Source organism: Tenrec ecaudatus, chromosome 1 (genome assembly GCF_050624435.1).
Source record: "Tenrec ecaudatus isolate mTenEca1 chromosome 1, mTenEca1.hap1, whole genome shotgun sequence".
Classification (NCBI taxonomy): Eukaryota; Metazoa; Chordata; class Mammalia; order Afrosoricida; family Tenrecidae; genus Tenrec; species Tenrec ecaudatus.
The window spans coordinates 311,563,975-311,575,825 of record NC_134530.1 but is presented as its reverse complement, the minus strand read 5'-3'; the positions used below and the strand labels follow the sequence as shown (position 1 = coordinate 311,575,825).

Sequence of the window (11,851 nt, the reverse complement as noted above, 5' to 3'; positions counted from 1 at the left end):
AGAACTGCCCCTGTGGGTTTCCAAGACTGTAACTCTTGATTAGTATAGAGAGCCTTGTCTCTCTCCCTTGGAATGGCTGGTGGTTTCAAACTGCCACCAGGACTCCTGGAGAAGCAGTGACACCCCCAAATTAGTTGATGCTGAAAAGACCGAAAATAACATTTTCAGTTTTATTAAGATACATGGGCAAAATAAAGCTGGGGGAAACCAACCTAGACCTTCTTGCACATGAAAATGCCATCCACTGACATGTTTATCAGGGTGGCTCACGATATCTTGGCTCTTAGTGTAAAATGACAATTTTACATCTATACTTTATCTGCATGAATCAAAATGCTCGCTGAGATCCTGGAGTTTTGTCTATGGCCTCAGGCCTTGCACATTTTCTCTGATCTATAGTGTTTGACATCCTTTCTGTCTTAAGCTCTTAAAATGTGTTTCTGGTCGCGAGAAAGTAGTGAGGGGCAAGAAACTAACAGTTCTCAGTTTGGGACCAGGGGAGTGTGTCTGCCATCTAGAAAGTTCTTACCCTCTCCCAAGTCTTTTCTCCCTTATTCAGCTCTCTTTAGAAGTGCAACGTGTTTCTCTCCAGCCATAGCACCATTCTAAGAATTCACAAGAGGCATGTATTTGCTAACTAGGATAACTGGGCTGTTTTTGTTTGTGTGATGTTATTGTTGTGTCTTGTATTTTTTTGTTGTTAATCTGTGAGTCTCACCATGACTTTCAAAAACAGTAGGAAATTAACCAAAAAAATTGAGAAGTCTCTCCAAACTAAAGTCAAACCCATTCCATTTTGCCTCCACCACCCCTTTTTAATGGGATTAACCCTGTTTAAAATAGCAACTTTATCAAAGGCCTCCCACAGGCAGACCCTGTAGGCTTTGTAATGACCTTAATCGAGGATTAGCCCTACCCTACAATTAATCCTCAACTCTAGCCCGTGCTTGTCTCTGAAATTGGAGCAGTTTGAAAAGGGATTAATAAAAGGTTAAAGGGGCGCTTCCGGATGGCAACTGATGGCAGCACAGCCAGGAGAAAGGCCAGGAGCAATTGATTATCCAGGTTTCCATTTACCACCCGTCCTTCACTTCCAGATTTAATTAAAAGAATTGAGTTTCTATTTGAGATAGTGAGGCAGAAGACCAACCCTCCACTTTACAAGCTTGTAAAATGCAATTATTTGTCCACCCTTTTGTCTTCCTAAACATGGGACTTTGAGGAACAAGATTCCTTCATGGCCCGGTTTACACTTTGGGCTGCAGAGAAGGCTGGCAAAATGAAGCAGGACCATTAAACGGAGTGACAAAAAAAATTACTGCCTCTTTCCCTTAAACATGCTTTCTATCCCTCCCACCCCAGTCCTCCACGATCCGAATTCACTCGTTCCTAAGTGGAAATAAAGGCAAAGCATACCGAGAATGGGGTTCTTCGCTCAGCTTTTTTGAGTGCTGAGAATAATTCCGTTTGCAAATGTGCCCGGGCAAAAAAAAAACGGACTACCACAAAGGACCGACAAGATTTTCAGCATGATGAAATATATTAATCCTCCCTTCAGCCCGCCCAGCGAAGCACAAGCTTTCACTGGCGACTGGGAATACTGGTCATAATACCCGCCTCTTTTGGCCATGCCTCCTCCCCGCCCATTTGGTGACCTCATCTGGAGGCGGAGGGTGGGGGAAACTTCCGCCGGCGCCGGTAGTTCTCAATTAGGTCCGCCAGGGACCTATTTAAAGACCTGCGGCAAGCTTAGGCTGCATTTACAGTAGTCACCATGTCTGGTCGTGGCAAAGGCGGGAAGGGTCTGGGCAAAGGCGGCGCCAAGCGGCACCGCAAGGTGCTCCGCGACAACATCCAGGGCATCACCAAGCCCGCCATCCGCCGGCTGGCTCGGCGCGGCGGCGTCAAGCGCATCTCGGGGCTCATCTACGAGGAGACGCGCGGCGTCCTCAAGGTGTTCCTGGAGAACGTGATCCGCGACGCCGTCACCTACACGGAGCACGCCAAGCGCAAGACGGTCACGGCCATGGACGTGGTCTACGCGCTCAAGCGCCAGGGACGCACCCTCTACGGCTTCGGCGGTTAAGGGATTTCAGTAACGTTTTCACTTTGTAAACAAACCCAAAAGGCCCTTTTCAGGGCCGCCCACTCAAATCACGGGAAGGGCTAACACGTTTTGCAAAAGCAAATGAACTCAAGGCGCTAAAATCCAGTAGAGCCATCTAAAGCTTAGTTAGCTAAGGTTTTTTAAAAAATTTTTTGAAGTGCGGATAAGATTTGCTTTTGGGAATTTCCGCTTGTTTCGCACCTTAAAGTATTGAAAATTGAGCATAAGATTGTAGTACAGTTTTACAATGCTATGTAAATGAAGAGTATTGGAGGCAGTTTCTCATTGGAGGATATTCAGTAACTTGAAAACACTGGAAGAATGCATTCCAGAGCCTCTTTTTCTATTGGTCAAAACAAATAGGAACTGAACACCGAATCGTGCCTGGTGGTGAAGAGGTTTTTAACCCGGTGTTTGCCTGAAGCAAGTGGGTTCCAGGCATAGTGGGTCTCGGGGACTTGTGTCCTACAAGGGCTGCTTCCCAGTGGCTAGTGAAAAGCCCTTAGGTTAAGCAGTGTGGGCAATCAGCCTATTGCTGGTGAGAGCAGCCAGGTGTCCGGGAAGGGCAGCATATTTTTGCATAGCTGCAAGTTCTCGGAGAAAAAAGACCTGTCCAAACGTGTTATGGGTAACTGAAATGGAAATAATCATTTTATTTTCCTATTTTAGGATGTTTTGTTTTCTCTTTTGGGGAGAGAGGGGGCTGTTTTTTTTTCTGGGGGGCAAGGGGGAGGGGGTGTCCTGGGGGCTGGGCAGGTGTGAGTGGACCGCTGGGGGAGGCGGGGGGGGGAGGCGGGGGGGGGGGCGGGGAACGAGGGAGGAACGCACAGGCCAAGGGGGCTGTTAATTATATGAATTAATCCTAAGAAAGGCCAGATCTTCTTGCATTTCGTGGAAATGCACTTCGCAATTCTGCATAGTCACCCAGAGTACAAAGGCCCCAAATTAGATTACCAATATTAGTATAAGGACCCTTGGTGGCCATAGCGATCAGACTACTAACTTAAAAGATTAATCATTTTATTGGGAGCTCGCTCAACTCATCACAATCCATCCGTCCAACCATCGTGTCAAGCACATTTGTACATTTGTTGCCATCATTCTCAAAACAGTTGCTTTCTACTTGAGCCCTTGGTATCAGCTCCTCATTTTCCCCCTCCCTCCCCACCTTCCCTTCCTCATGAACTTGATAATTTAGAAGTTATTATTGTCATGTCTTACACTGTCCAATGTCTCCACCCACTTTTCTGTTGTCCAGGGAGGGGGTTACATGTAGATCCTTGTAATCGGTTCCCCCTTTCTATGCCACTTTCCTTCCACCCTCCTGGAATCGCCACTCTCACCATTGGTCCTGAAGGGTTCATCTGTCCTGAATTCCCTGTGTTTCCAGTTCCTATCTGACCAGTGTAGATCCTCTGGTCTAGTCAGATTTGTAAGATTAGATTTGGGATCACAATAGTTGGGGGAGGAAGCATTAAAGAAACAGAGGAAAGTTGTATGTTTCATCATTGCTACACTGTACCCTGACTGGCTTGTCTCCTCCCCTGGACCCTTCTGTAAGGGAATGTCCAGTTGCCTACAGATGGTCTTTGGGTCCCCGATCCGCACTTTCCCTCATTCACAATATGATCTTTTGTTCTTAGATGCCTGATACCTAATCCCATCGGCACCCCATGATCACACAGGCTGGTGTGCTTCTTCCATGTGGGCTTTGTTGCTTCTTAATAGATGACCACTTGTTTTTCTTCAAGCCTTTAAGACCCCAGATGCTCTATCTTTTGACAGCTGGGCTCCATCAGCTTTCTTCACACTTGCTTATGCACCCACTTTGTCTTCAGCAATTGTGTTGGGAAGGTGAGCATCCTGGAATGCCAGTTTAATAGAACAAAGTGTTCGTGCATTGAGGGAGTACTTGAGTGGAGTACCAATGTCCATGTGCTACCTTAATACTAATCCTATAAATATATGCACATAGAGCTATTTCCCCATCATCATATATAAATATATTTACATATAACCATGCCTGTAGTTAGACCTCTATAAATGCCTTTTGCCTCCTAGTTCTTTCCTCTATTTCCTTTAAAAGATTATTTGATGATTTGAGCACATCCATCAAATCATGGTTAAAAAGCCCTAGTGATCTGCTCCAGTATAAATTAAAAATACCAAACCCATTGCTATCCAGTAAATCACTCATAGCATCCCTACAGACCGTGCAGAGCTGCCTCCATGGCGTTTTCTAGGCTGTAAATTGTATGGATTATAACCTAGGAAAATCTATGGGGCATTTCTACTGTGTCACTCTAGTTCATGTGTGTTGATTGCCTCCAAGGCACATTAATATGGATTTAACATTTAGGATGAACTTTAAAGAATGCTAAATCAGAGTAAAACTTGGAATGTTGTTTAAAGCGGAAAAGTATTTTTAACTTGGACCTTGTGAGATTAGCAAGCTAGTTTCATTTTTAGAAAGGTTTCATACACATCCTTAAAATTGGCTGGCCTGCAAATTTTCTGTGAAAGCTTTGGGTTCAGCCTGTGGAGTGTTGACAGCCTGAGGACGTCTATAGGTGTTTTTCACTAATAAAACACACATGTTAACGGCTGGAGCCAAAGTGGGTGAACAAGTAAATGTGGTGAAGAAAGCTGATGGTGCCCGGCTATCAAAAGAGATAGTGACTGGGGTCTTAAAGGCTTGAAGATAAACAAGCGGCCATCTAGCTCAGAAGCAACAAAGTCCACATGGAAGAACACACCAGCCTGTGTGATCGAGTGGTCCCAAAGGGATCAGTTACCAGGCATCAAAGAACAAAAAATCATATCATTGACTGCACACCTCCATGATAGGATCGCTGAAGACAAATGGGTGCATAAGCAAATGTGGTGAAGAAAGCTGATGGTGCCCGGCTATTAAAAGAGATAGTGTCTGGGGTCTTAAAGGCTTGAAGGTGAACAAGCGGCCATCTAGCTCAGAAGCAAATAAGCCCACATGGAAGAAGCACACCGGCCAGTGCGATCACGAGGTGCCCAAGGGACCAGGTATAAGGCATCATGCAAAAAAAAAAAAAAAAGATATGTGTGTGTATGTATGTGTATATATGTGTATATGTATATATGTATGTGTATATATGTATATATATATCATATTAAATGAAGGGGGAAGTGCAGAGTGGAGACCCAAGGCCCAAGTGTCGGCCAATGGAGATCCCCTCATAGAGGGGTTTAGGAGAGGAGATGGGTTAATTAGAGTGTGAGGTAGTATCGATGAAGAACACAGCTTTCCCCCAGATCCTGGATGCTTCCTCTCCCCAACTACCATGATCCGAATTCTACCTTGCAGGGCTGGATAGGACAGAGGCTGTACACTGGTACATATGAGGGTTGGAGGTACAGGGAATCCAGGGTGGATGATACCTTCAGGACCAAGGGTGTGAGGGACGATGCTGGGAGAGTGGAGGGTGAGTGGGTTGGAAAGGGGGAACTGATTACAAGGATCCACATGTGACCTCTTCCCTGGGAGAGGGACAGCAGAGAAGGGGGGAAGGGAGACTCCAGATAGGGCAAGATATGACAAAATAACGATGTATAAATTACCAAGGGCATATGAGGGAGGGGGGAATGAGGAGGGAGGGGGGAAAAAAAAGAGGACCTGATGCAAGGGGCTTAAGTGGAGAGCAAATGCCTTGAGAATGATTGGGGCAGGGAATGTATGGATGTGCTTTATACAATTGATGTATGTATATGTATGGATTGTGGTAAGAGTTGTTTGAGTCCCTAATAAAATGTAAAAGAAGAAAAGAGAAAAAAATGATTAGGGCAAAGACTGTACAGATGTGCTTTATACAATTGATGTATGTATATGTATGAACTGTGAAAAGAATTGTATCAGCCCCAATAAATTGTTAAAATAAAAAATTTTTTTAAAAAATCAAATAGAAATTAAAAAAAACACATGTTGACAATTTCATTAAACTAAATGCAGAACTTTTAAAATCATTACAATCATGTGATTGGAATAAAGTAATAGCATCTAATTACTTCTACGCTTTGAAGCTTTGTGATGAGGCAAAATTCTTGCAAGATCAAGTTTAAAGTGCTTTGTTAGTTTATAACAGGCAATAGAAGGAAATAGTCTCTTGGTTGGAGGTTAGTAAAAAAGACTTCTTTGCTAATCCTAACTTAGAAACACCTGGCTTAATTATTGAATCCTTTTACTCATCGGACTAAAAAACCACCTAGTTGTTCATTACTTCTAAGTAGATTCTAATTCATTCATGTCAGTCTGGTTGGTGTTTGAATATAGAACCTAAAGTGCCAGCTTGGGACTTATGCTTGCTACACCAGCAAGGGAAAAAGAAAGCCATGTGATGAAGAAACATCCTTTCCCACTCCCTGGCATTTTCACAAGACCACTCAAGTATCTTACAGGGCAAGGTCTAGTGCCTTTTAATGGCCTAAAGAACCCAACCAAACTCACTGCCATCGAATGCCTACTCCTAGGAAGTCTAGAGGGGCAGAGTAGATTTGACCTTGTGGATTTTAAGCATAGCTCCTTAGGGAGTAGAAAGCCCCCATCCCCAATGCAGTGTGTGTGGGGGGGTAGGGGGCAAGCTAGTGGCTCCAGACTTCTGTTGTCAGTAGCCCAACACTTAACCACCACACCCTAATAAAACTAAGCATTGGGGGTGAGGGGGATTGATCAGCAACGTTCATGGAAACCATCATACACACACACACACACACACTTTGCTTTCTGGCAAAGCCAAGATGCTGACCCATCTAGGGCGAGTGCCCGCCATTTTAGAAAATGTCCTGTGGCTCTTAAAAGAGCCTTTGGGTTCTTGGGAAAACTGCCGTTTCCTCACTTCTTCGGGGCTGCTTTCCTCGGGTTTATCTTTTGCTGGGTCAGTTTGGCATTGCCGGCCTTTCGCTTCACTGGCCTGGCTTTCGCTGGGCTCTTCCGCTGTTGCTTGGCCTTGGCGCCTTTCCCCTTCCTGCCGCCTCTGGCCGCTTTCTTACCACCTGCCGCCTTTTGCTTCTTGACCTTCTTCGCCTTGGAACCATTGGTAGCCTTGGCATCCTTGGGCAAAGCCAGTTTCTTGGTTTTGCTGGAGGCGGGCTTTCTGGCTTTGCCCTTGGCGGGCTCTGGAGCAGCCTTCTTGCTGAGCTTGAAGGAGCCCGTGGCGCCGGTGCCCCTGGTCTGCACCACGATCCCTTTTTTCACCAGGCTTTTGAGGCCCGACTTGATACGGCTGTTGTTCTTCTCCACGTCGTAGCCAGCGGTCGCAAGTGCCTTCTTGAGCGCGGCCAGAGACATGCCCACCCGCTCCTGGGCCGTTGCCAGGGCCTCGGTGATCAGCTTAGACAGGGAGGGACTCGGGGCCTTGCGGCTGGTGCTTGGCTGGCCACCAGGCTTCCTCCCTCTCTTCTTGCCTGGAGGCTTCTCCATGGGCACAGGAACGGGATCAGCTGGCACAGCGGGCGCCGTCTCAGACATCGCGGCTAGAAGATCAGACAGGATGTACCAAGCAAGGAAAGACAGGAAACGAAGCGTGCCTCCCCGTCTTTATATAGCGCGCGTCGCGCTGTGATTGGTGCATCACTAAAGGACCGCCCCCTCCCTTAGGAGGAGGAATACTTGTGTTTGTTTTAACCCCAAAAGTTGAATCCCACAAACCCCCTGGGTACCTAATCGCTCAAGTAACACTGCAGGATACTTTGTCGAAATTCGGACTTCATTGAACGTATTGTCTTTTACTGAAATATAATCTTTTACGTCAAAAATGCTTGAGAAAGATCTCCATTTTCAACAAAACCCAAGAGGGTAAAACAGAGCTGCTTCTTTTTCTCGAAAACTCAAAAGCAATTTTTAGCAAGAGATGGATCTCGCTTCTTCTGAATCTTCTTCCAAATGTTTGGTTTCCACTTGATGGAGAAAATTAGGTATGCATGCCCTGATTTTTATGGAAATTTATTTATATGTATAAACAAAGTAACACAAATTTCTTAGCTATCCCGCTGCAGGATTAAAAGTTGCTGGTAGCATTGCTTCAGGGTATGAACATATTTGAACATCAGCTCCAAAACCATAATCAACAAGCCAGTGGCTTGCTGTCTTTGGCTTCTTAGAAAAATACGGCATATGACTCTCATGCTGTCTGCTTGGCTCCCATGGTTCCTATCCTCATCTGAGTTTTGCATCTGGTTGCATTCATTCCATTGCCATCCTCTCTCCCAACCAATAAACAAATGCAGCCACGATCCCCAATCATGAAATGCCAGGCAGGAATCCTGCTCTGACGAACACAACAGAAACACACATGTATAACTCTAACAAGAGTCAGGTGACAGGTGAGGTGGCAGGGCCATGAGGAAAAGGCGCATGCCCACAGGCTCTCCTAGGTTCCTCCTTGGACTGGGCTTTGCAAAGGATTTGGAAATAACAGTTTGCTCCTAAAACCCAGGCATTTCAGGAAGAATCTAAGCAGTGCTGGGTGGCCAAGGTCTTAGCAGAAGTGTGTTAGGCCGGGTTGACTCAGTAAACAAACCCAATGACACTGATTTATGTAAGAGAGAGTTTGATATCAAGGAGTAGTTAGATATCAAAGAAAACATTCCAGGGCAGTCCAACACAAATCCATGTGTCCGATACTCATCCATAAGTCCCTCTTCACACTCCTGAAGCCACATGCAATGACACAGAATGCAGAATCATCACCAGTTTGTGGGTGCAAAGTCTCATGGATCCAATGGCAGTGGATGCATCTCCAGACTCTCAGAGGTCTCGGCAAGGCTTGTGAGCAGGAAGGTAAAGGTAGAGAGAGTGGGAGGTTCCCAGGACCTTCCTTAAGAGGAGGGCACACCCACAAGGAGGCACCATCAGGCTGTGTCACCTGATTGATAGGCTAGACTCCACCCCTACGCTTCAAGTTGACACGAAATGATGTAACTACCACAAGAAGAAATCCCTGTCACTGAGAAATTCCTTGGTTAATCTGCAGTCCTAAGAGCCATGGGAGGTTTTGAAGGAAACAGTGCGTGCGTGTGTGTGTGTGTGTGTGTGTGTGTGTGTGTGTGTGTGTGTGTAAAACTGATTGATATAGTCTTCTACGCATAGTTTTGGGACTCTCATCCAGTGGAGCATATCAAGGTGTAGAGGATTCTAACTTGGGGATTGGTCAGTTTTACCATTCTGCTGGGTATATGGCGTGAGCTATCTCAGAAGCAGGAACAGAGTGATCTCACCACTGTCAGGAAAGAAGAGCCCATAACTGAGCATGTGCCAGCTGCCTGCCTGAATTGGTGGAGATGACGGAGAAGAAGCACCACAGACTGAGCACAGAGACCATGAGTCAGAGCTGAGGAAACGTGTTGAAACTATGCGATAGATTGACAGATTTCCAGCCCACAGGAGTAAAGCTGAGTGTCTTTAGCCCGTAGGCTGGTTGACATTTTATCAGAGTTTTGTAACCCTTGCCTGAATGGGACAGAAGCCAAGGGGCCACATGCTTGCAAATCTGGAGAACAGAGAGACATGCCTACTGGCGTGGTTGAGAGTAGTGCGGTGGCCAAAAAAGAGAGTTCCGTGTGTGTATTTCAGTGGATCGTTGAGGCCAGCAGAAAAATGTGGTGCCATGAGAGGGTTGGTTGATGTCAGAATAGGGTTAAGAAGAATAACGAGTGAGTGAAGACATGTCTGACCTGTTCCAAATAGGTTCAAGTTGATCAGTCCAATCTATTATACATTTCTCCATCTACCCTTCTCCTTAGGATTTTTAGGAAATACCACTATTTAGGTGGCATTGTGAATGCCCTTTTCAGACCTGAGGGGACTGAGGCAAGGAGAGACTGGGTGAGTTGAGCAACTCTCAGGCCTGCAGCTAAAGTAGAACAGCTCTGGGACTGGAAGCCGCAGACACTCACCAACCAGGGCCATGCTCTGAATCATTTGTGCCAAAGGAAGAACATGGTGAGTAGAATCTTATTCAAGTGGAATTCAAAAAGATTTTTAAAAATCAATATATTGTTTGTGACTGTATATGTAGGTTGCAAAAAGAATGATTGTGTTAGTCTGGGTACATTAGAGAAACAAATCCACAGAAACTCATATGTGTAAGAGAGAGGTTTATTTACAGGGTAAGTGCACATCAAGAAAACAGCCCAACCCAGTGCTGCCCAAGCCCACAAGTCCAACATTAACCCATATGTCCAACACCAATTCACAAACTCCTCCTCCATCTCACAAAACACACACTATGATGCTGACTGCAGGAGGAAAGCCAAATCAGGGAGGGTGTAAGCATCTCAGCCCTAGCAGGAGTCTCCTCATGGGTGCTCCAGCACCCAGGGCTGCATCAGGGTAGGTCCATACGGCTTCACCTTGGGGATGTCTTGCAGGAAGTGTGCCTTGCCAGTTGAAGCAGGAAACTGGCTAAGGCAGCTGCACCCTGGTCCGCCCATCCCAAAGCAAGAGACCCGAGAACTCTAAAAGGTGAGGCTCACTGAACCAATTATCTCTCCGCCCTTCAATTAAACCCATGGGGTTATCAGCCAGGTTGACACAATAAACTTTAACTAACTCAGTCATTAACACACTATTCTAAAGAATGATTGAAAGGGTTGGGAGAAAGGTCAAAACAAGGAGAGGATCATGAGAGGGGGCGCTTTGAAGGCCCCTCCGAGTGTTGTGGAATGCTGGCGGTGCGGTGCTGTGGCTGCGGCACTGGGCTGCTATCTACAACCTCAGCAGTTCAAATGCACCAGATCCTCAGGAGAGAGGCGGCTCTCTGCTCGGCTGAATGTACAGTCTCGGCAACCCCAGAGAGCACATCTCCTCTGCCCTATAGTCTCTAGCAGTTAGACTGGACACGGTGGCACTGAGCTTAGTTTTAGGGTTTTTCTTTCCCCATTTAGTTGTGCTTTATGTCTTTATGTGAAGTATTCAGACGCAGGTGTTGACTTCATTAATACCCTCTTATGTTTATGATAGTTTAATAAATTTTAATGGAAGAAAGTAAGCCCAGGGCCAATATCTGGCAAACTGGTTAAAGTGCTCGCCTGCTAATCAAAAGGTGAGTTGGGACTCTCAGCTGTTTTGAGTGGGGAAAGATGAAGTAGTGGTTTGTTTTGATTTGGGGGGAGAGACTTGGGAAAGAAAGGCAATTTATATAGCTAGTAAAACCTGGAAAGCCCATTCAGGTAATCTTATTTCTATTCTTCCTGACACTCCATATTCCCTTATTTGCTATTATCATGCAAATAGAGAAATGTACCTCAGAATGCTGTTTCTTAATTTGTGCCTAACATGTATCAGGCTGACATCACAGGCTTATTTTATATACAAAATTTTCTATGAATAGCTCATTTGCAGGAGACAAAAAAAAATTTCCTCAGACTACATGAATGCTAATAAGCCAATTTTCTTTAATTTTAAAAATCAATTTATTGGGGGCGCATACAACTCTTATAACAATCTATACATACATCCATTGTGTCAAGCACATTTGTACATTTATTGCCATCATCATTCTCAAAACATTTTCTTTCTACTTGAGCTCTTGGTATCAGCTCATTTTTCCCCTTCCTCCCCGCCTCCCCTCCCTCATGAACCCTAGATAATTTAGAAATTATTATTATTTTGTCATGCCTTACACTGTCTGACATCGCCCCTCGCCCAATTTTCTGTTGTCCATCCCGCAGGGAGGGGGTTATATGTAGATTTTTGTAGTTGGTTCCCCCTTTCTA

At 45.4% G+C, this 11,851-nt stretch overlaps 2 protein-coding genes across 2 annotated transcripts; one reads left to right on the top strand and one right to left on the bottom strand.

The window, feature by feature from the left end:
• The first annotated feature begins 1,774 nt into the window (after positions 1-1,774).
• On the top strand, positions 1,775-2,117 carry LOC142437622 (histone H4). Its single transcript, XM_075540719.1, has one exon. It carries the CDS (start codon positions 1,775-1,777, stop codon positions 2,084-2,086), a length of 312 nt encoding a protein of 103 aa, XP_075396834.1. The 3' UTR covers positions 2,087-2,117.
• A 4,851-nt stretch (positions 2,118-6,968) lies between these two features.
• Positions 6,969-7,604, bottom strand: H1-6 (H1.6 linker histone, cluster member). Its single transcript, XM_075540718.1, has one exon. The coding sequence runs from the start codon at positions 7,602-7,604 to the stop codon at positions 6,969-6,971; it is 636 nt and encodes a 211-aa protein (XP_075396833.1).
• Positions 7,605-11,851: the final 4,247 nt, after the last annotated feature.